Source organism: Dermacentor andersoni, chromosome 4 (genome assembly GCF_023375885.2).
Source record: "Dermacentor andersoni chromosome 4, qqDerAnde1_hic_scaffold, whole genome shotgun sequence".
In the NCBI taxonomy this organism is placed as follows: Eukaryota; Metazoa; Arthropoda; class Arachnida; order Ixodida; family Ixodidae; genus Dermacentor; species Dermacentor andersoni.
In genome coordinates, this window is record NC_092817.1 from 113916141 (window position 1) to 113940525 (window position 24385).

A 24385-nucleotide genomic window follows, 5' to 3' on the forward strand; every position below is an offset into this window, starting at 1 on the left:
TGTGCGATTGCCACTTCATATCTGAATCAAACATCACCCCTAAATGTTTAAACGAGGCTACACGCTGCAGCAGTGCAGTCTCTGAAAGTATATTAAACCTACCAAAATCGAGCTGTTTCTTCCCGGAGCGAAACAACATGTATTTAGTTTTGTCTGTATTAATATTTAGGCGGTTTCGTTTAAACCATGATAGAACTCTCTGTAGCTCCTCGTTGATTTCATCTTCGATATCATTTAAACTGTCACCAACAAAGATTAGTGCCGTATCGTCGGCGTACATTAAAGCTTCGGAGTATAATGCATGTACAATACTTCAGAGTATAATGCTCTTATGTATCTATGTATTCGTTGGTTGCCTTTTTGTGTGATGTTTTCAACATTTGTAACCTCCCGCCAAAATCCCCAAAGTGTGATTGCAGTATCAATAAAAAAATAAAAAATAATATGATAAAATGCAGGGAAAATCGTTAACATACAGTGAAAAAAGAATGGGTCCAATACCTGAGCCTTGTGGTCTCCCAGAGACTACTGACTGAGTAAAGAACGCGACAACATCCATCACTACTCGTTTCTGTCGGTCCGAAGTGTAGCATTTAAGAAGCTGGTGAATTTACTGTCCTTACTATCCTTACCATCCTTGAAGCAATTTGGCCTGCGAGTTTTTTTTATACTATCCATCGACGTCTAACGTCGCGGGCGGTGTCCAGACCAACGTGAAATTCTCCAATCAGAGCATGCGGAAATGAATCGATCGAGAAAGAACGAGTGTCTTTGCAAAACATGTTGGTGAGCGAACCATTTGATACACATGTAATCAAGAACTACATTTTCCCGTTACGGTCGACTCTGGTTAATTCAATCCAAGCGGGACCGCAACATTCGGTATCGTTATCCAAAAGATCAACTTAACAAACAGTGGGAAGGTGAACATGTTTAAATGTTTTTATTGCTTGAAGTAGCCTGTCGTCGTCGACAAACCACTTCAATGCAGTTGTGCAATAAAAATTACATGTGATCGTTGAAGAGTGGGCCGTAGACTTGAACACTGTCGTCGACGCTGACAAACTCCTAAAAAATACATTAAATTAAATTAAACTATGGGGTTTTACGTGCCAAAACCAAGATCTGATTATGAGGCACGACATACGGTGTACTTCGGAAATCTGGACCACCTGGGGGCTCTTTAACATGCACCTAAATCTAAATACTCAGGTGTTTTCGCATTTCACCCCCATCGAAATGCGGCCGTCGTGGCCGGGATACCATCCCACAACCTCGTGCTTAGCAACCCAACAGCATAGCCATTAAGCAACCACGGCGGGTCCTAAGGAGACATACCCCGACCCCAGCGCATGACGTAATCACCACTGCAGGGCAGGTTGCTGCCGCGACCGTCGTCGCCTAGGCAGTCAGTAGCGCCATCTGCTGAAATTCTTGTCTTTTCAAACCTTCAGTGTCCGCTACGTGCATGAAAGGGCACCAGTTAGTGTTGAATTGACCAAAGCTGCATGCTTTCCGCGTTCGAATTAAACGAGTTATCCTTCAACAGCTATATATGGCTTCTCTCCGGCACTTCCCACTGCGTTCTAATTAAGCGAAAAGTCGAAATAATCAAGGTGGAATTAACGAGAGTCGAAGGTATTTAGGAGCAAGTTGGCAGCAACGACGTTAGTGTCTGGATAGAAAGTGCAGTCTATGCCCTTTCAGAATTCCTTATTTAGAATAACGAAACGCATCCCACTTGGACGCCCTTCTAACAAGAAAAGAATGTGCCGCAAGCCTATGTCATAAAAAACGGAGGCTTATACAAATTTCTTATACAGAAAATCCACAGATGGCTTCCACAACGATAGCTCACCGTTCAACGCCCTGTTATATCATACCAGATCCAAGTAATTGAAGTGCGACCTTCATAGAAGCTCATGCCTTTAATAGAACTTTATACTTACTACTTTTCCGTCATTGCAATTATCAGGATTCGGAAGACGTGTTTCTTTTTAATTTTTATTTCTCGCGGATGATTTCTATCCTAATATCTTCACTGTCCAAATGGTGAAGGAGGAAACACAGTATTTGTGATTATGCGCTTGGGTAACTATTTAATAAAAGGGTGCTTTTCACGCTAAATCACGCGTATCCTTGGGCCGCCGTAGGGTACAACCAAGGAGGTATCTTACGGCGAAGCTTTGAGCCCCTCGTTCGCAGGCATTTTGGTCTCCTATGTCCGTAGGCAAAAATGTGGACCGATACCGGAGGTAGTGCAATACCGGGTCGACCCGCGACGAGGGCGAAGCAGGCTTCAAGTGCTCAGCAAAGTGAAACGAAAAAGCATGCATTCTTTGGAAGCACGCATACAAGATACAGCGCACGGCATTCGTTTCAATAAAGAGCAAGCATGAAGCAAGCATCCGAACCCCATAACTGATGATAAGGGGCTCCTGATAACAATGCGAAAAGGTAGCGCTCCTCGCATACGTTTTACTGTAGATATTACTGTTGCGCAAACTGTCGCGGCTAAAGCAGCTTGTGACGTGGTGAGTGACGTCGCTAGCATTTTGCATAGAAATTTTACAGTGGCGTTCCACTTGATGAACGCGGGTGAGGCGCAAGCGTATGGGTGCTAGAGCGCACACGACGGTATCGGCCTTCGGTGCGCCTAAACGCCTACAATGTCCGCATCGCAGATCGTATTCACCACAGGGCTCGCGCGGTCGCGCCATACGCAGCAGCCGCCGGAGTAGAACGCCCACTTGTGAACATTCTCTTATTAACTAAATTAACTAGCATAGCGTCAGCGCGCACAGGCAAGCACGAACACTTCCCACTCGATGAACGCGGGCGTTCGGTGTCAAAATTTGGCGTGAGGAATCGCAGCAGCAGCAGCTAGCAAAGTGACGCTTCAACGCAAACTGAGGGGTGAGAACACAGCGCATGCAAAGCTACGAGCCGTCGGCCCGTCTAGACTGTGACCCCAAAGCAGATCACTTTCAAGATAAAGCCCGCGCGACCACGCGTGACCACGCCGTGGGACAGTGTAATACCGCTGGCTGGGTAGTACCGTTCTGTACCGCATGGTGGCATGTTGGTAAGGGGCGCGTTCTCAGATACTTCCCTCGTGACAGCTAGCGCTTTGAGACACTGTCATTAAGGTGTTGCACCTCTGGTCGCAGCGTCTGCGATCAGAGGCGGGAGCAGGCGCTACACAGGGTTCCGAACGCGTTGCTTGAGGAAGTGGCGCTCAAAGTACCGGCTGCCTTCCGCGTACGGGTAAGGCACGGAGGTAAAGAGAAGCAACCCCCATAAAAGAGTCCAATATAGTGCAGCAAATAACCACCTCCAAATGCGTGCTGAGCGTATTATTGAGTAGTAATTGGGGTTGGTTCTCAATTGATTATTTTTTTCGTTATCCATTCATTGCGAACGTTTGAAAAGCGCAATTTCAAACATATTATTACGATATTATCGGTAGATATCCGAGAGACGAGCCGCCGCGAGAACGACGACGAAGTGGGTCCTTGTCCTTGGCGCGAGAAAATGTCGGCCTGGTGCTCTGGCTCCAGTCCAGTGTAAATAGCTTGTATATAGCCACTTCCGTCTGTATCTTTCTACACGTAACATCCTGGACTTTGTGTTCAAAAGTGTTAGTTTAAAAGTACGTTTAATGATTTTTATCTTCAAATTTCTGCGTTGCCCTTGCCCTCAGTACTAATTAAATGTGCAGACGAAATTTGCAGTCATAACGGAGCCAGCACGGAGGCCCAGACGCCTTCCTCGTTCGCTCGCTTCGCAGCTTCACAAAACGCAGATTTCTTGAGCTGGCCGTTCACGCTTGCGCGTAAAATGGCCGGAAATGAACTCTCCATTGGCCTGCAACACCCAAGTTGTAAGGAGGTACGATTGATTGTGACGCACAGCGAAAACGAGAATGGCTTTGTGCAAGGTGCTGGAGAAATATTTCAAGCGAAAAATAGCACAGAGACCCCTTGAGATAGACGGGCCCCACTATGAAAGGTGGTTCGAAGAGACGCTACTACTACACACCTTACCCCGGACAGTGGTGGTGGTGGTGGTACAAACTTTATTTAGTGAAGGCCGCAAAAAAAAAAAATGAAAAGAAAATTAAGATGCCACCGTTCCGCGGGTGGCCTTCAGGCTGCCGGTCGTGGCCAGCAGATCAAGCCTAGCGGCGACTTCCGCTGCCCAGATCGTTAGCCGTAGCTGGACATTCGGCTCCTAGCTTGCCAAAGCAGTCTCCCACCGCTGCGGACTAAATGCATGCCAAGAGGCAGGGGGAGAGTGTTTCGGCCATGAATAGAGAATGTGAGCATAGTCTGCTCGTGGGTGTCTGCAGAGTGTGCATTCGGGTGAGAAGGCACCGGGCTGAATAAGGGTAAGTCGGGCAGGAGAGAGGAAAGTGTGGGCCTGTAATTGCCGCCACGTGCTCTGTTGGAGTTTAGACAAGGATTTGTGAGGGGCAGTGTAATAGTTCTGGACAACGCGCCGTACCACTCGGTGAGGCAAGAAAAAGTTCCACGCATGAGCAGCCTTGAAAAGTAAATGCAGGAGTGACTTCCACAAAAGACGGTTCCCTGTAGTGACGATATGGCAAAGGTCGAGTTGATGAAATTTATTGAGACTGTGAAAGTTGAGGGCAACACATATCGTGTATACTGTATTGCTGCTGCAGCTGGATACCTCGTTTTAAGGCTAACACCATTTCCCTGCCAGCTCAACCCTGTAGAGCTGGTGTGGAGTGACAAGAAGCGTTTTGTGGGTTCTGCGAACCGCGTATTCAAAACGCAAGAGCTGAAGGAACATGTTGCAGATGCCATAGCACAAGTAAGTTCACAGAAGTGGAAGAACTATGTTAAACATGTGATTCAGGAAGAAGACAAGATGAGAGAAATGCACGACATCATTGATGACATTGTCGACAGCCAACAATCCGTCGTTGTCAATCGTGGGGAGGACACAACAACATTTGACGAGGAGGCCAGTATAGACGAGGAAAACTTGGGAGACCAACGACTTCTCAAACTTTAGGCATTAAGCTTTAGAACGTGATTCTGCTTTGAAAAACATATTTATTTATTCTTTATTGTTCTTAAACTCTGTGCACACGCAGTACGTCATACATTGTGGCGCCCACAAACTGTAACAGGCAAGAGAAAATTAAGCTGTAGGGCTTCATGTATCAGGCGAGTTTCAGCAGCACAATAACTGATGCTTAATGACTTGGGCTGTAGCATGTAACGATGCGTGGTTCGCGACTCCTGCAATACGTTACTCTAGCCACTCTTCGTCTCGCTCGGGGAGAAGTTATTAGCCTTGTAGTTTCCTCACATTTCCTGGCGTAATAAACAATTCGTATTAACTGCTTGGAGCAAGTGCCGACAAAGCAGGCGAGCAGACGGCACAGAGACGTCGAACAGACGAGGAGCAGATAACGTGGCGCGGATGAACACATCTTGAGGGGCTTTTGCTTGTCCTATTGGCTAACGAGCTCTGCAGCTTCCACAGCGCTGCAAGGTACTACTGAGATAGAGTTGTAGCTGTGTGGCTTACTAAACGCTTGCACGGATCTGAGTAAATTCTTTTATGGTTAGTCGAGCAAGGCGCCATACGGGCACACAAGTTATGCTAAAAAGTAGAATCCCGCTTCGTCGAAGAGTACAAAAGTGACTCATTCCTTGCGGTTATCTACCAAACGACGATACCTGCCATGTATTTTCGTGTTTGTAAGATCTAAAGTACTAAAACAGATAACAGTATGCTACACAAGTCCCGAAAAGTATGATGAAGAAAGCAATCAAACTTACATGATGGCTTGAGGGAACAGTCTTCTGATGTGCACTGGGGCTGCTCCAGTGTGCACTCTTTGCCTTCGGGGCACTCCAGGCCCTGCAATTACACAAGACACAGGTGTGATAATTTCTATTCCAGCCAACTACATAACCAAGTGGGCAAGTGGTGTCTGTGAAATGCAGAATACCCTGTATATATTATTCATATATCCGAGTACACGGCATGCTGCCACAGAATTAGGCATCTGCGCAAATTTTCGGCCCACCTTCGTGACATTAAATATGTCAGATAACAAACAATCAGTTATAGACAGAAATAAGAAAGAAATCCCTATTTATTTCCCATCGGCCGTAATCTCATCTTTGTAAATGTGTATTTTATATCTGTTTTCTGCGTGCAGTTTTGCAGTTACGGTCTTTAAAACGTGTGGTTTCGCTGCGCAGAGCCAGTGAGCCACTCATCTTTCTGGATTTGTCGATCTCTGTCGATCACTTCAATTGCAACTTCAGTTTACTATTGAACTTACCCCTCTTGAATTATTAACGCTACTGCGTGCAGTTGTCATTCAGCGAATAACTTTTACACTCTTGCAATCAGGGAATTCGCAGCGCTAGGTCTTACCAAGAAGTTCCCGTGGAGCGTTCAGGATATTTCATGTTTCAAAGCAGTTTTTATGATAGTAACACCATTAAGGCTGCCCCACTTTATTTCAGGAAGTGCCACAGAGCCTATCATAAAAAGGCTTCATGCATTCATCTATGAGAAGAAATCTCGATCTGAATATAAGAACTTTTCCTCTCGTCTGTAGGACACTTTTACGCTGGTTCTGACTATCATAAACCTTCGACTAGTATAAAACTCGAAATTCTAACGACGGGCGTCGAGGGGACATTTAGACCTTCTTTGTGAACACTCCTCCAGTTCCACCGAAATTCGCTAGAAATGTCAAAATTTAACGTGCACAATCTGACAAGCGCCCACTATAGAAAACAATGCCTTGAGCATGGTCTGATATTTCCGGAAGCCAAGGATATGTACTACTTGGTAGTAGCAAACTGATGAACATACTTTTTAGTTTCATAAAAGACGCACGTGAGGAAACTGCATATAGACTCGGCTTGCTGTACGAATGCGTACTGAAAACTACCAAAAAAGAAACTAAAAGATGTACGAATGCACCATGAAAAACCTAGTCGAGGACAGCATTTCAAGGAGATCCGTGCTCATGCCGTTGTTTTTTTTTTTTCTTTGGACATATAATTTGTGTTATCTTGAGTTCCCAACTGATGAAAGTTGATGGGCAGTAGGTGGTGCGCGAACAGAAAAATGTGGTAAACGAGGCTAGCAGTTTAGGATTTTAGATGCATTCACCACATAATTTATCAGTTATATTTCCGCTTTCTTGAGGCATACACGGAACAGCAATACAGCATATATTCAGTATATTGTTTCACCATTCATTTTAAGGGCAAGTGAAACAGAAAGCTGTCTGCTGAGAGCTTCAAGTTACCGTCAACGCTGACAAAGATGCTTAGCTAATCAGCCTATACGGAAACAACAGGCGTTCGTAAAAGCGATGCCTAATAACAAGCGGCACAATAACTTTGCGCTTCGTCGAGGTAGGGTAGGCGGTAGTTGAAGGCGCAGTGAAGGGTCAAAGGGAGTGCAGACACTAATTGTCACATTCCGATGAATTCCATAGACAGCGATTCGTGCTGCCTTTGTGATTGCGACGAAACCATGCAATATATCCTGGTATACTATCTATTTTCACCCATGAAAGCAAAACATTGCGTGAAGATTTGAGCCGGGTGGATGACAGGGCATTCATAGAAGAAAAAATACTACGAGCATGTTCCCAGCCGTCATCTACTATTCAAGTCACAAAAACCCTGCTCCACTTTCTAAAGACTACTGAGCTCGGCGATGGCCTTTGACTTCCTGTCGACTGACTTCCGCTAGACAAGTTTTTCTTTGGAGGTGACAAGACCAGACGTAAGATAGAAGTGTGCGCCGCTCCTTCAAGCATCGTGAAATGAAGCGATAGCGGGAAGCGATGGTGACATCACTTACTGTTTCTTATGAGAAGTGAAGTTTTACGCTGAACAAATCTAGTGCCCGCCTGAGACAAGGACATGACCTTTTTGCAGGGAAATGAGTTGTCGCTTCCTCGCAGACAAGTGAAGAGGCCCGGCACGTTCGCCACGGTGGCCAATAAGAAGGAATACAGTGCTTCACTTCGTAAAAGCATTCATTTCGTACCTGCTATTTCTTCCCATCTAAATCCATCACTGTGCTCTATACAAATCGTTAAAGTTTTTACCACTCGATGTCATCATTTTTGGCCGTTCGCCTGGTTTATTGATGCCCATGGCACGTCTAGCTAGGACCACTACAATTTCAGTAACGCCGGATGGCAAACAACGAGGAACGAGTAACCGGCGTCGTCACACCTCATTGCCTGTCCTTTCCTTTCTCTTTCTCTCTCTTAGCAAAACGGTAACCACCCACTCTAATAAGCGTCACTAAAACAAACTAAAGCTAGACCAGCCTAGCCTGTGGAAACTTAAAATGTGCCCCTCAATGCTGCCACCTGTGATTAATGATCTTTGCAGTGCGATTTTGTCGTGGACAAATGAGCTACGAATTGGCCCTGGTTCATCAATAACCGCAAGCTTCTTCCGGTAGCAAAAAAAAAAAAGAAAAAGGCGCCAGAAGCTGCACAAAATATCAAGGACAAGACGCACACAAAACACGCTGGTTTTTGGAATTCCGTTAATTTTATTTGATCGGCAATTAACTTGCGCGCTTCAGTGTCCGTTAGTTTTATGCGTCTTGGCGTTTTTGTTATCGTGAGGGCGAAATAAAAGGTGACATTTAGGCGTACAAACCCTTATTACTAAAGTGACTAGATCGTACTGATCACAGCCTCAAAAAGCTACACATGTTTAATAAAAAACGACTTTGATTTGCACAAGCAAGGGCATTTCTTTTTTCCTTTGCCCGTTCGCATTTGCAATGCAACGAAGACAAACAAAAAAAAATGTATGGTAGCATCTGTACCAAAGTTTTCTTTCTTCCCACCACATTTGGTTGCATTGAAATCTCGCGAAAATAGCGAAGTTCATCAATAACAAAAACAATGCTACAAAGTTGCACTGTGAACTACTGCAGGACGCTAACATGTTATTTCTTGATAGCGCTGCAATCATATGTACTTTACAACCGTTGAACTTACGCTTTAGGTTCGCTTTTCGCATCCCACAAAACTGGCGCCATGGGAATGCGATAGAATAAAAATGTTCAGAAATACAGCCCTAATAGCCTAATCGCTGCTCTTACTCGAAAACCTATATAACCAAACGACCAAATTCACGAGAGGAGGAAGAGGGAAGTATTATCTTAGATCTGATTGATTCATCCACTCAACGCTGTGTGGAGTCTGAATCGTCTTCCCACGTCTAAACACGGGCAGCAGAGTTGACGTCATTGCCCCAATAAATAAAAGATATCACATGGGGGGAACGTTTTCGAGCACTTGCAAGTGCTCGAAAACCACATGTGGTCATTTTGGCAAAGCGCCCTGCTTTTGGCATTGAGGGGTTTCAGCACACATAACCAGCTAGCGGACACAGAAACTTGCCAGCTTGCCGCCTTGCTTACCTCGCATAGCCATGCGGCTGATACCAAGATTTTGTTGTCGTCAACGGTCTGTGCACTTGCGATGGCCACTGCAAGCAAAGAATAAAATACCACGTTAATGTCACTGAAACCCTTTCGCTTTCTAAGAGCTTCAGATAACGTCGTGTTAACAACGTTTCGTTCGCTACGCGCACCTTCCACCCGTTCGCATAGTACGTTAAAAGTCGTTATGCCTCGCAATGTGCGCATAACGTGAAAGAACTTCTAAATTGAGTTTTCATAGAAGTCTTCTTGGGAATGCATGGGAATATTGAATGTTGTTCAACACGATGCGGCCGTAATAACTAAAGAACAAGTTCTGGTCCGGTGGCAATGTTTTGACAAGATGGCGTGTCTACGTGAAGTCAACGGTGATGCAGCTGCCACAGTCTCACCATTTCGATGACACAGAAATTCCGTCGGCGATGTGGCTAGCCGTATTTACTAATTATAGCTTAAATGAAAATAACGAACTATTCATCATCGCGTTTTGATATCTCCTCGTGTCTCAACAGCGTACGTGCCCGTCTTCGTGTATGTTTAAATAATTTAGTGCATTAGTTCACTATCGATGTGTCCCAACATGCATTTTCAAGGTATTGTGGTAAACAACTATCGCACTTCCAGAACTAAACTATACATCTTTAAAATTTACACGTGTGGTTGCACACATTGCTGCAGCTTGCTCTGTTCACAATGAAACATTCAAATTCGTATCAGTAATAAGCATGGAAAAAAGAAATGAGGCTGAGAACCAAAAAGCGATGTTCTGTCAGTAAGTTCATGTCGACGTTAGTTCGGAAACAGTATGTTTATTCCTTGGCTTTGCTGTAAACAAATTAAACAAACGATGCTTTTCCGCCTAATGACAACAACAACTACCTCATTTTTTTTTACTTAGCAGCAAACATTAAAATTATTTAGAAAGACCACATTTTTCAGCGGAATTTAGAAACAAAAATTTTTGCTGGAAATTCCTGGATATATGTTCTGTCGCTTTTCGATTGGCTTTCCCTTCATAGCCACAGAAAGTGTTCTGCGAGTATAGCTAAAATGCCGAAACAATCATTAGATTGAAAGGAAGTCCTAGAAAAGGTCTCCTGAAATATTGCACCGATATTGCACATATATAGCAACAGAGGCAACCTGGTATTTGCGACTTTTATTCCGCGCCTGCGCAGCAGCGCAACGTTATGACGCGTATAGCCTTCAAAGAATCAAGGTCGAGTTCATTTCGTAAGCTTCCGCATGGTCCGCACTTCTAGTCGGTATCATTAATGAGATCACCAAATGTGTACCGCGCTTTTTCCCCTCTCGTGTTACCGTGGCTTCGTGCAACTCCCCAACGAACCGGTCTGCGCCCCACAAATTTGTCGGGAACGCCCTTGGAAGGGGAAATGCATTGCCGTAACGCAACGAGACGTAGCGTAACGCTGTAGCAGTAACCTGTCCTGTCCCGGTATACATGGCAAGAGCTGCCCCTGTAAGCGAATGTCGCAAAGAATTCGCCTCCAAGGTCTGCACCGCGCATGAGTTGCGCGCAGCAAACGCAGCTGCCGAAATGCTCGGCTGTATATAATAGCTAATATTCAGACTGTCGACAAAGATCCGACATTGTTACCGCCTGTTTGCAGGTGGATATGCTTCACATAGGATCTATATATGTGCCTGGAAAAGCGAAACAAGTCTCATGCACGCGGGGTTACCGCAAGTATATGAAAGAAAAGACTAAATCAAGGAGATGGGCCAAGCAATGTGGAAAAACATATACCGCTTGCTTTTTGCAAAGGGACAGCCAAAAAAGGGAATCCCAGGCGTGTGTGCGATCACATCAACCCACATCCAACAACAATTAAGTGTGTCAGAAGACAGCAGACTTAACCGCCGTGGTTGTTCAGTGGCTATGGTGGTGGGCTGCTGAGCACGAGGTCGCGGGATCGAATCACGGCCACGGCGGCAGCATTTTGATGGGGGCGAAATGCGGAAACGCCCGTGTATTTAGATTAGGGGCACGTTATGGAACCCCAGGTGGTCGAAATTTTCGGAGTCCTCCACTACGGTGTGTCTCATAATCGGAAAGTGGATTTGGCGCGTAGAACCCCATAATTTAATTAAGACAGCAGACTTCAGCGATTTCTACTGCTCGGGACCCATTTACCGCGACAGCAGCGTTCTCCCACAGTGAAGGAGATGATTTCATCAAATTCTTTGGCACATACCCACTCACGGGGACTGGCCAAGAGTCGGGCAGATTTTACATGTGTGAAGATCAACATCTTATTTTACGTTGTCTGCTTCTTCCTCAAATAGTTGGGTTCACTCACTGGGGGGACTGGGCAGGAACACTGTGGCTATGACGCGCTTCCAGGGGGGATGGATGCGGCATAAAAGAACTTATTATTTAAACTAGGAATTACAAAAATTCGAAAGCTGTAATATAATATTTAAACAGTAATATAGTTATCCCATATTACAGAAACAATAGTGTGGACGAGATGAAAAGTTTTGTTTTGATCTTTATGATGTACGCAACTTATAACGCTCGAACGCACACGCCGTCATTTCAACAATTCCTATGCGATGCACATAATGTAATCTTTGTCTACTAAAGTATACTGCTCGTTCTGCCCTCTGTAATACATGCACAGCCGCCACTATTCTCAGAGTATTTGTGTGAAGCGTAATCCCTCGCACTAATTGTCCAGCGCCATTGTCGCGCGGTGGCGCAGTGGCTATAGGGCGCTCGCATCCCGAATGCACATGCCTTCCCCGGCATGGGTTAAAATTTCTGTAGTGTGGTTATGGAAAACTTTTCCTTTATTCACGTGGTGGCAATGACGGCGCTAGGGCTGACGAGGTGGCGTTACCGATGACAGAAATCGTCATTGTGTGTTGACAATGACGGCAGAGGTCGTCCTCAGTGTAACTGAATGGGCGGACGGGCGGACAAGGCACACCCGATTTCAAGCAGCTAACTACTGTCGCAGTAAATACGGTTTTTATACATGTACACGGAATGACTGCCGTCATCATAGGCTGCTACTGTTTTAGTGCGGACACTGCTTTTTTTTTTCTTCTACGTGCCGCGACGCAAATTGCGGAGAACGATCGGCGGCGGGTACGAGTCACTGTCGCGGCGGCCACATAAAGAACGGAGCAGAATGCTAAAGACTCTCGTTTACTTTTACGCTTATACGCACGGTAAAGTATACCAGCCGTTTACACGGCGTTCCTCAATTAATCCATGTTAGGCATCTTGACATTGAAAGACGTCGATCGAATCAATAACTCGCCATCTTGTGTTAGACGTACCATGTTTCTTTAGGTGAGCTCTTTGTTTTCTAGGAACTCCTTGGTACTTCGTCTTATCAATTATCCACACTTTTTCTCGATCTCAAGGTATCGCCATCTTTTCGCTACAATAATGCTATCTTTTTCCCAACCGAGCCTCCCCCCTCTGTATATGTTAGATATTGACTACATTCCTGCTCATTCAGCTCTGGTTCATTCTCACTGTAGTACCAAGTCATATCTTCTTCCCACTTCAACTGCAGCTGCAGTGTCTACCCCCTGCAAGGTTCCTCGGATGTCAGCGTTCCGATCATTGTATGTGTTTTGGATAAGAAAGGATTGCTGGACCGAATTTTTTTTTTTTTTTTTGCTGAATGGATACCTTAGTGGAGATTCGGGCTAGTTGGTTACTTATGATGATCTAATTAGAGCGCACAAAACGAGGGACGAACATAGGTGTATGTTTCTTCTATGTCCGTCCCTCGCTTCACGCGCTCTTATTAGATGATCACTCAATAGTCACCAAGGCCTGATATTACATAGTTCAGTCTCGGTTATGTCGTTGAGAGCCATCGATAACACCGTTTCCTCTTTCAACTACGAAGCATAGAGAGGGAGGAAGAGAAATGATGCATAGGAAGAGCAAAAGAAAATTTGATGGCGCAGTGCTTCGGAATGGTTTTTCGCTCAATGGCGCTGCTTTTGTTCGCTATAGCTATAGCCATTCTTCCTACAACGCGCGTAATCTACTGGTCAAGTTAACGAGCTTGACAAACAGCAGATTTATCTGTAGAGCCACCATGTTATTTACAAACCGGCCGTAATACTTTGCGTCAGCGCTTACAAAAACATCATGCAACTCCCACGCACTGGAGGAGTAACTGTAAGCGATGCTTTCATTATGCTGGGAACAGAAAACGGCAGAACCCGATAAAACATGCGCAGTGGTCCTTCCTCGAGCCCCGGGACTAGCCCCGTCCCGTGACTAGCCCCGTCCCGTAACGACTGCATCTCATCCGCGATCAAGTACGATGTCATAGGCGGCCCGGTCTAAGGCCACCTGCTCACTAATCCACCGTGCGACAATAAAGTTTTATCCCTCTCCCGCAGGCTTCCTCGGCCGCGGCGGACCTTAAAAACGCTTGCGAAAAAAAAAATAGAAAGGTTATTAGAACACAAAACTCCTTTATGGATAATTTGCATGATCCCATAACTATCTACGCATTCATTTTATCATGACATCATCATATCATGCACAGACCATGATTTATCTTCGGTTAACTTATTGTGTACTTGGTTTCTCTGCGTCCTTGAGCACCGGGCATCAAACTCTGAATGGCCCGGTGCCTAATGCACCATTTCTTAATTTAGGGAAGCGTGCGTGTCAAATTTGTAGGCGGCCCTTCTCTTTTATTGTTTCCTTGACTGCCAACAGTACCACGGTTTTAAGGCCGCAAGCCATTCCTTTCTTCTCTTAGTACTAGAATTTGCTCTGTCTTAACCTAAGACATCGTTAGAGTAGGTCCTGCATTGCCAAAGTTCCAACTTACTGGATACGGCGGTGTACGCTCATAGTACACCTGCTCGCGTCACCTGAGTACCTGGTCATAATGTAACACACACAAAGCTTTAGAACGTCGCTAGGTATAGTTATGCATACAGTGCTGCGGTGGAACCGTCGACAGATCCTCGGAAATGGGTGCGGCGGATCATTACTTACCGACCAGTAAACGAAACGCTTCACCAAATTTGCATTTTCCATTAGCCGCCACGTACGTGAAGGTCAGGGGAGCGGCTCCCAGGTGGGGAGCTTGAGTAACTCTTTCACCGTATAACACGCGTTTCTATTTCTTTTTTTTCTCCATGCTCCTTTTGCTGCCGTCGCATGCATTTCGGTAGTAGACAAGGAGCGCGTGTCCCCTGACACGACATGATTGGTTGCCGTCGTAACTCACACCTCACCGGAACTCTGACCTTGCGCCGGTGCATCTGGCCTAGCTGCGACAGCGCGATCGCATGCCCCTATGCGCGTGTGGCGACACTCCGACAGCTCCTCACTCAGACACCCTCCTACGGCCGTCGTTGTTTTGAGAAGGCGCACTTTCCTGTCAAGAACCGGGCTTAAGCCGACACAGTCGTTGTCAAAGCGAAACCGACGTGGTTGGCACCCTTGCTTTTCAGCCAGCGCATTACGCCCATGCGTCACGTTCCACACTGCACGTGCTACCACCACCGCTGATACGAGGTCCGTGCCGCGACGAAGGCGCGGCTGCAGTCGACTCCGCAAGCGCCGCTCGCAACTGCCCACGCGTTCGCGGGCGTGAAGGTCACCTCATTAGAGGCACGGTCCCCTGCCAAATGTTTCATACGGCGCTCTATCGAAAGCCGTGTCGCCTGATGCTGAAGTCCTTTTGGAGAACGTCGGCCGCTGTTTTCGAACGCGACGTGGCGTAAGCAGAAAATCTTCCCGACCGAACAAAGGTGCACAATGTGTTTGACATTGCGTGAGTGTATGTCCCGTTATAACATAGGCTACGACGCAAAACGCAGGGCTAGTTTGCCTGAGCTCGACTGCTTGAAATGCGGCAACCAACGGTATACGACGCGCAAGAGATTACTTCGGGATGTACAGATGAGGGGTCTTCCGCACGTGGGCTTTCAAGACGTAGTGCGTCACCGGAAGGACATGGTGTAATCAGGAAAGCGCTCCTACGCCTGTTTATTGCCATTCTCCGAGACACCAAGTCGATGGACATTCTGTGAAACGTCGGCGCTAATATCGTAAGAGACGCTCGAGGGGAGAAACTGCCAGCCAAACACACTAGGCTAACGCCACCTGCTGCAGAACCACAACTGTCACCGCCGCCACCACACGCGTATGCGCATCGTCTGAACACTTTTCTTTGCGCAGCTGTCAGCGTTCGTTCAAAATACTGCGTTTTTGTATACGCAGCAAACCTCTGCGATAAAGGAGTGGCCCGTAAAAGAACGCTACGGACCGCGCAGACACGATGAAATAAACTGTTCTCTCTGCGTTTATTTGTTAAAAGCATCCCGTAGAAAATGTTTGGCTATAGTTCTTCTATACTTTGTCTTCGGCATAATGAATACCGGGAATGTGTTTTCATCCATGCGTGAACACTGATATGCGACGTTTCCGCATACCCCCCACCTCGAAAAAAGAAAAGTAATAATAAAATCTGACGCGGCGCGAAGCTGCGAATTTCAGAGACGGAAAGACTTTTCGAAACGTCGCTGTGTGCCGCACAAAGTTCAAGAATTTGCTCACAGGTGGGTGAATCATGCAAACAATGCATTTTATGTCGAAATTTCAAATGTAATTCTAATATTTGAAGTACCAGTCGTGGTGGCATAGCAACTTTGGTGTTGGGTTGGATCAAATCCCTGCCGCGGCGGACGCGTTTGGATTGGGGGCGAAAAGCAAAACCAGCCGTGTACCGTAGGTACTAGTGTAAGTAAGTACCGTGTAAGTAAGTACTACTTCTATATTCAGGTGCTTAGTACTGCTGGCGCTCAGTTAAAAACGAGCCAATCATCCAAGAAACGCTGCACCGCCTTATCGAAGGCTTCTTAACTTGCCCGGTGCCTCATTCCTTCCCCAGCGGCGGTCCTCGAGCTTATGAAGTCGCTCTTCAGTGATTCCTGCAACCCTGATGGCCAAGAGTACCTTAGTCCTTCTACTTCTCACCAAGCATCAAATTATATTCCCAGAGACACACAACTTCGGTTCCTTGAGTAACCACAGCTAAGTTATATTCACCTTGTGGGATCCCTTTAGAAACGACTGCTCTACAGGACAGGTGGACGCGTGCGTGCGTACCCTCAGCTTTGGCTCTTGTTCCTTTTAAACCTGGTCATTTAGGAAGGGAGTCGCATTTCCCACACGCGCACGAAGATCACGGACAATGACGCGACGGAGCGTGACCGGGTCCGCTTTTCCCCGCATATTCCGTTTCACTGCCGTCTTTCCGCGAGCCGCGTTGCTGTTGTATGTTTTTGAGTCCTTGGCCTTTTTTCCTCGCAGACGCTCTTTTCTTTCCTCGGTAGGCGAGACTGGTCGGTCAGTTCCGCGAAGGACACATGTGACCACGCGTACGCCCCCAATCTCTTCGTGCACGGTGTGGTGGCGTCGTACTTTTGTGCGTCTTTAAAATAGAACTGTCCGAGAACTGTATGCCTTAATGACATGAACGAAACACAGCCATTGGATTTCGAAAAAGGGAGCACAAGACGAGCAGCTTTACCAGAGTGTAGGTCAATGTCAAGTCCTTGACACTGGAAAGATGTTGATTGTTGAAGTTTGACTTCAAATAGGCTGCGATTATTAATACGCGGTAAACGGTTCGTGCCATATATCCGGATCGCCACTTGAACCTATGCGGTTATTGAGTGTCAAGCCTTCTTTACTAGTTCACCTCTTGTTATCTTGTTGCAAACGAGCAAGTTAAAGGCGTCATCGGCAATGCCTTTGAGGATGTGGGAAACCTTGTCTGACTCAGTCATGAGTGGGTCAACTTTGCGGCACAGAGCCAAGTCGTCCTGAATGTACGTCACATGGATTCTGTTGACGTCTGCACACGGCCGGAAAGCGCCTTCTGCGCGGCAAGTTGGTGACCGTAGGGGTTGCCGAACAAGTCTCGAAGCTTTTGCTTAAGTGAATCCCAACTGGTGAGCTCACCTTCGTGCGTCTGAAAGCAAACTCGAGGTGTGCCATCGAGGTAAAAGACTACGTTGTCGAGCATGATAGTAGGGTCCCACCGGTTATTGCGGCTGACGTGTTCGTACAGGCTGATCTAGTCATCGACGTCTTCCCCATCTTTGCCCAAGAATACGCCAGGATCACGGGGAGCGGGGAGAGTGATGTAGGTCGTCGAAGTGGCAGCAGGTGTCGGAGCCGGCGGAGTCGAGTTATTGTCGCCGGGAGCCATTAAGGAAGGCTCGACGTACCGTCCACTGCGAAGCTCCGTGACGAGGTACAGGGAACGTCCACCTCCACCACCTATGTTACGTAGGAAGACGCAGACGAAAAGCTATACACAAGTATATTTACCAGGAAATACGACGCACTTGGCCAAGAGGCAACAGCCCGCGCTAGCATCTCATCGTCGTCGTCGTCTTCACACTGCTCGCCTCTTCGTGACCGCAAATACTGTTCCGAAACAATATTGCTGTCAGTCTTCGCTACACGTGTTGCAGACGACGATTTAGAAGGCTGATGCTCTACCGTTTTAGAATATTCGGTTTAGGGCTTTGTTCATTCCTTGGGGATATTGTGACTGCGGCTGAAGCAAACGAACCAACTCTTCCAGTTCTTGCCGGGGAAGATACGTGCCACCGCTCTTTCTTTCTTTATATTACCATCAAGATACAATCAGTAATCTTTAAAAGCCACGCTAATTCCTTCGAACGTCATACAGTCTCTGGCGCGCAGGGAATATCCTGCAATCACTTCAGTCTTCAGTGGGTTCAGTCAGCGACCGAGAGTTGCGAAAAACTCATCAAAATTCCTCACGTGGAATCTGCTCTGGGCTAGCACTGAAGTTTTGTTGCGGTATATTAGTAGAAAAAGTGCGAGAAGTGTAGCTATAATAAAGCCAGTTTTACTCAAGAACACAAAACTATTGAATGCGAGGGGCAAGGAACTAGAAGTTAAATATTCGCAAAGCCACTTAAAAAAAGTTACTTATAGGCAAAAGAAAGAGAAGACAAGGTAAGGAAATATTTTCCTCGTAAACCTAGGCAAACTAAGTACTTCAGTCAAGAACACGGCGGAACGAAAAGTGTTAAAAAGGCAAACCAACACATGTCCCAACCCATCCACACGCTAGAAAACGTGCGAGAGCACATGCACAGGCAGAACTTTGAGTTAACCTGCTTTCATCAGGATAAAAAGATGACCATGAATTGCAACAAAAGCCTTGTATTCACAATCGTGTGTATACGCAAGCCCAAATATCTGTAGTTTCGCGCCCAAATATCAGTGTCGTTCAAGAAATCCAGTATCTAAAAGGGGGTCAGAAGCGAGTGCGACGCTATCGCCCTCCCAAACTTCAGGACCACTGCCAATCCGCTTACGCAACCAAAAATAAGCAGCTTAGTGGCTGAAAGTGACCGTCATGGCCGCTGACCTCATCGGCCCCTCCACCCATATCCGCCAAGCACTTTCCGCAGTTTTATGAACGCAATAATGTGATCCCCACCATCTAAAAAGTTTCCAACGCTTTCAGAGCTCGTCTTAGTTCAGTGGAACATGACTAGAATCCAAGCCTTCATTTACATATAACGGGCGTTTACCTCGGGCATTTAGGCTGCCAAAAAGGTCCTCCCACCGTTCGTGATAGTCTGAGTCCGAGTCCTTATGCGGCTCTTCACGCTCAACAGAAATACCTAAATACCTGTGGTAGCACAGAACGCACAAGCCGGAGACATATTTCCCTTCTACGCCTTTTTTTTTATCAGACTTTTTGTCGCGTCGAACGACCGAGGCTCCAAAGCTAGTCGTCTTTACAAAAGCCGTCGGCAAGATGGCTCCACGTTCGCGTATTCTAGGATGACAGCATCAGATACCTTCGAGGGTGACTGATGAAATATGTACCCAAAGCCTTAAACTACAATGAAAGTTGAATTTGCACTTTGTACTGCAAGATGTCGTCTACATTGGCGACTCGTACAGATTAAGCTAGCCATGACTTATTCCCGGAAGTGAGCGCAACCAGAGGTCAGGATAGATAATCCCGACAGAGGTCGAGATAATCCCTGGAAGCAGTACTACCATTCAATTACTTCGGTCGCACTTCCTTACTCTCTTACGAAACTTCAAGAATCTGTCATTTCGGCTGCAATCTCTGGCCGGTACGTTTAATCTGACTTGATTATATCGTAATAAAGGCTAGTAAAGTACATATGCTCTGTTGTACAATTTAAGGGCCTTGAAGCTTATCTGCTTGTGCCCTTCCGAGGGTTAAAGGTTTTGACACTAACTCCGTCTTCCTAGTGTTACTACAACCATCATTGTATTCGTTCCGGTCGAAAACAGTATCAGGTAAACTCGTTTGAAGAGCGGAAGAAGTTCTCTGTGTTAAACAGAACAGATATGTTGCTGGGCTTCTCAGCACATCTTCAGCAGAGATGTCAACGTCCTCGAGGTTGTCAAGTACGACATGGAAGCCTTGGAAGACTAGAGTGACTTGACTGAAGACTATAAAAGCAAAAAAAAAAAAAAAAACTTGGGCGCGTTCCGCGGTGTGGTGGCAGAGAACGACAATGTTGACTTTGGTCTTCAAGCTAGGGGGAGCGCTTTCTATTTCCCGATGAGAAAGTAAGTGCTACCAGCCATGCGAAACCTTGCCGTCTTTGTCCTTCAGTAGACTTGCTCATTTTGTTGGGAGCTATCACAGGTATTCTTTTTAATTGTCGAGCTAAAATTGAAAAATCTTTTCTGTCACTCTTGTACGAAAGCCAATTTTCGCACAGAACAGTGTGCCCACACTTCATCGTAAGCAAAGATGAATGGCTAATGTACATTCATGACAATTGACAATAATTTTAAAAGCCTTCACAAAATTGTAATTATGCTTCCCATCGTGCCACAGGGGTGTCGCACTTGGGCGTAACTTGTGATAAAACGATACGCTGTCTGCTCTGCGGACTACCCTCCTATCACTAACATCTGCTGGATAAATAAAGAGTTTTCGCCTAAAGAGTGTTTAGTAGAAAAATAGCGGTCGAATAACAGGATAAACGAAACATTTATTCTTATGCCTCAGTCCGGTAAACATAGCATCACGAGCTTCATTTCTACGTTTTCATTTATGAAATTTCAGTTCGAAACAGAAAGTGTTCTTCTTCTAAAGTTGTGCTTGTTCAGTTGTTCTGTGTGCTTCATATCCACCACCGCATTGGAGTTTTAAAGCCGAATTTATTCTGCTCCAGATGTTGTGCAGTTCTTCTCGCAGTTAGATATGAATCCGTCGAAGCTAAGACTACTCTACATGTGTTATCGGATTCCTCGGACGTTTTGCTGCATCGCACAGCTTTATCACTTGGCTCCACTGTAACACATAAAATATGAAACACCGCTATAATTCGACTTCCATATACAGCGGAAATAGTCAATACCGGACTCCGCCGCTTCATATGACGGCAATAAGGGAACTCCTCACTAGCAAGATAAGAACCAGCAGTAATGTAGCATAGTATCGCGCCAGAAACTATATGTTTATAGCCAACGACGAAATGTAGCTCACACTGATGTTCCGCACGAAAAGTCGATCAATTAATCAACTTTCTGCATACGAAGTTCCCTCTGTTAACTTTTTGATTTATTATTTGTTGCTACACTTTTCAAAACTCTGCAACAGCACAATTAAAGTTGCTCACGCGAGGCAAAATTATATATTTTTGGTACCTCTACAACACAAATTGATCCCTTCAAAAAGAGCTAGTACAGACCTCACGACGAGAAAGTCTATTACGAGAACTTCAATGAATAATTAGGAATGGCAGAACGCAGCAACTTTCGCAAATGATGGCAAAGTGTTTTTTTTTTTTCTTTCTTTTGTGTGTGTGTTTTTTTTCAGAAAAAGTACACGAATTCACGAAGGCCTGCTAATGAAAACGTTAATTTCGCTGCAATAGGGTGGTCAGGTGTGCTAAATGGATGAACAGGTGGATGAGTTAATTTCACGAATGACTACATTAAGGGTAACAGTTCGTAACATACGTGCAAAGCTGGAACCATCGCTGGTAAATCCAACCTTCTTAACGACCGAAATTTTATCTCCAAAGCACATGATTATAACAATACAATTGTCCCATTAGTGAAGTTATGTTTACTTCTTCTACACAACTAGGGAATCAACATCATCATCATCATCATCTTCTTCTTTTGTCCACTGCAGGACGAAGACCTCTCCCAGTAGTATCTTATACCCTGTCTTGCACTGGCTAATTCCAACTTGCACCTGAAAATTTCATTTCATCACCGCAACCGATTCTCTGCAGTCATATTAGTGCATGTTACGTGACAAAGTTATATGTATGCGTTATTTTTAGTTCTCAATAAAAGACTCTCATTCTCTTATACTTCTTTATGGTAGGCAACAATTAAGTACAGACTCTAACACTTAACGACTCGTTTATTTTCCTTGTGTTTTGTTTTCATTTGTGTTATGTTTTATAACGTGAGTTTTATTGCTCAGTGTGGTCATCTGTTTCGCGTTAGCAGTTTAGAACACCTTGTGCTATTTCACTATATGCACTAATCTGTCCCTGTCTAGTGCGCTAACGGCGCTGTAGGCTAGCGTTTTTAAATTTAAACAAAATAACACCCACACATCCAGTAATCAAACGTCACCATAAAGAAAAGTGTCGCTTATAATAATAACGACCGCTTACCCTGCATGTACGACGACTGTGAGAAGGTGAAATGCCTCGATGTTATATCGCAAAAATAATTATCCTATTCTCTGCCTTCTATATCATGCCCCCCGATGGGAAATATAGATGCTGAGGCGAAGTTGCATGGGAAATAGGCGACGTTATGGCTATATGCGTTTCGCTTCACAGTAAGCGCCAGCTCGGCCGCTGCTATCTAATTACATGTGAGCGAAGAAATAATTTTACTCGGCAACGACTGCCCCATTTTTAATGTGGTTTGTTGCATGAAAAACGTGCACATGTGTCAGTTCGCGCTGCTATAATCTCATGATTCTCTAACAGATGCAGCTTACAGAACTACCACATCAGGTTTCGGTACAGAGTTACAGGTTTCTAACCTTCTTCAATGTTACGAAACTCTCCAATTTTCCGATTTATTGTAGAAAGTTACAAGCCCTGAGTTCAAATTCTGCTCGCTAATTTCACTAGAAATAAACTTCCTGTCTGAAATGCAGCAAACTTTATTCAACTCTCGTGAAAGCATCTCTCCGTTTTACATGTATTTGAATGGGGAAAATCCAAGTGGGCCCCAAGTTAAAGCTTCTTCAATTTCCAGCACGCTCAGCTGAGCTTCAGCAACTAAATACCATCTGTATAACGACCATCTTATATCCGTATGCCGTGCCAGGAAACCTGATGCTACCAAACATGCCCGGACTGGGTCCTTAGCTTTTACGGTAATAATAAATATTTCCTTCTCCGTTCCATTCGAAAATGGAACATTTTAACCTTGTTTTCGCAATACATAAGGCTTCCTTCAGCCTCCAAGATACTGACTGCTAATGTTTGCGAGCTTCATTCTTTTTATGACGAAGATTTCGACAGGTGTTTTCAGAAAGTGCTGGCTCTGTTGCTTCACTCTCATTACGCAAATTACCGCAAAGCTGAGCAGTAGGCAAAAGCTCGACGCCGTGTTGTCATTGTCTGTCTTTTCCGTTACGCTGAACGCTTCCACTTAGGTTCCACTTAGGTTGCAAGTGTAACTGGAACATTTTTGCGAATATTTGTCACTTACCTAATTGAATAAAGCTTTACACTAATTATTTTTTTACTTTCTAGATAGATATTACAGTAAATATATGGAATGGCATTACAGTGCAACAGCCAGTGCTATCCGCAACAGTGTTCCACATATTTGCAGCTTTTATGTCAAATGCTCTTTCACACGTCTATATGGAATCACGTTTAAGCATGTCGGACGTACTCAAGCGCGACACTTATGGTTCATACTTATTTCTCACATCATTATCAATGTAGTATCATAACTAGCACAGTTCAGTTCGCATGACTGATTAAACATTTCATGTGGTTATTTGTTCCGCTTGATCAGGCGTCTGTTATTTCCTAACAGACGCCTAAAATAAGCTCATAGTTTCATTTTTCCAATTTCCTTTAGATTTGCACGAACGTGCTTTCCGGATCCCTTTTCATATTGGAGAACGAGCGTGCTAGTTTCTTCATAGTTATGGAGCAGAATATTATGCTCACTGCAATAAATACTGCCCTAAAAAGAAGAGAGACAAGGAAAACTACAGCTATTGGCGACGTTGGTACGGAATATTCAGTGTGAAAAAAAAAAAAAAAAGATGCATGCAAGACAAAGACGAGCCACACAGCCCCGAATTCGTAACTGAGGCAAACAAGTATAAACATAAACAGAGAACAACATACAACATCAGCCGCTACATTTATTATAGCGCTTAGAATTGCGAAGCTCTTTTGGACATGTGAGGCGAAGAATATACCTGACTTCTGTAGAGGTAGCGGTACCACGGAATGGTCTTTGCTGCACTCTAAGAAGCTGTTCTATTTCTCATTCGATTCCGCATACTTAGCTTTACAGTCCTTCTTGCTCTTGATAAGGATAGCGGATGCAAGCTATGCCAAAAAGAGATCACTTTCTTGATATGAATGCTTTGTAACCGTCACCAAGGGTTGCTCGGTTCAACTTCTAAGTCAACGAAACATCGACGTTGACGAGACTGGTGCAGCTCTTTTACAGTTTCACTGGAAAACTTCTTTAGTCAGGGTACTGGTATTGCTTGGCCGGCAACGAATGTGAAAAAAAAAAAGAACCTTCACTCTTCTTAAAAACAGTGTGGCTGTATAGGCACTCATATACAGGGAAATAGGGCCATAATAACTAAAG

General features: G+C 45.2%; 1 protein-coding gene across 1 annotated transcript in view; it reads right to left on the reverse strand.

The window, feature by feature from the left end:
- LOC126537495 (uncharacterized) overlaps window positions 1–24385 on the reverse strand; it is a 46003-nt gene that overhangs the window by 15838 nt on the left and 5780 nt on the right. The window contains exons 2-3 of the mRNA XM_050184521.3: window positions 9469–9536; window positions 5820–5901 (exon numbers count right to left, since the gene is read on the reverse strand). Coding sequence (XP_050040478.1) covers window positions 5820–5901; window positions 9469–9536 — 150 coding nt within the window. The remainder of the gene's footprint in view (window positions 1–5819; window positions 5902–9468; window positions 9537–24385) is intronic.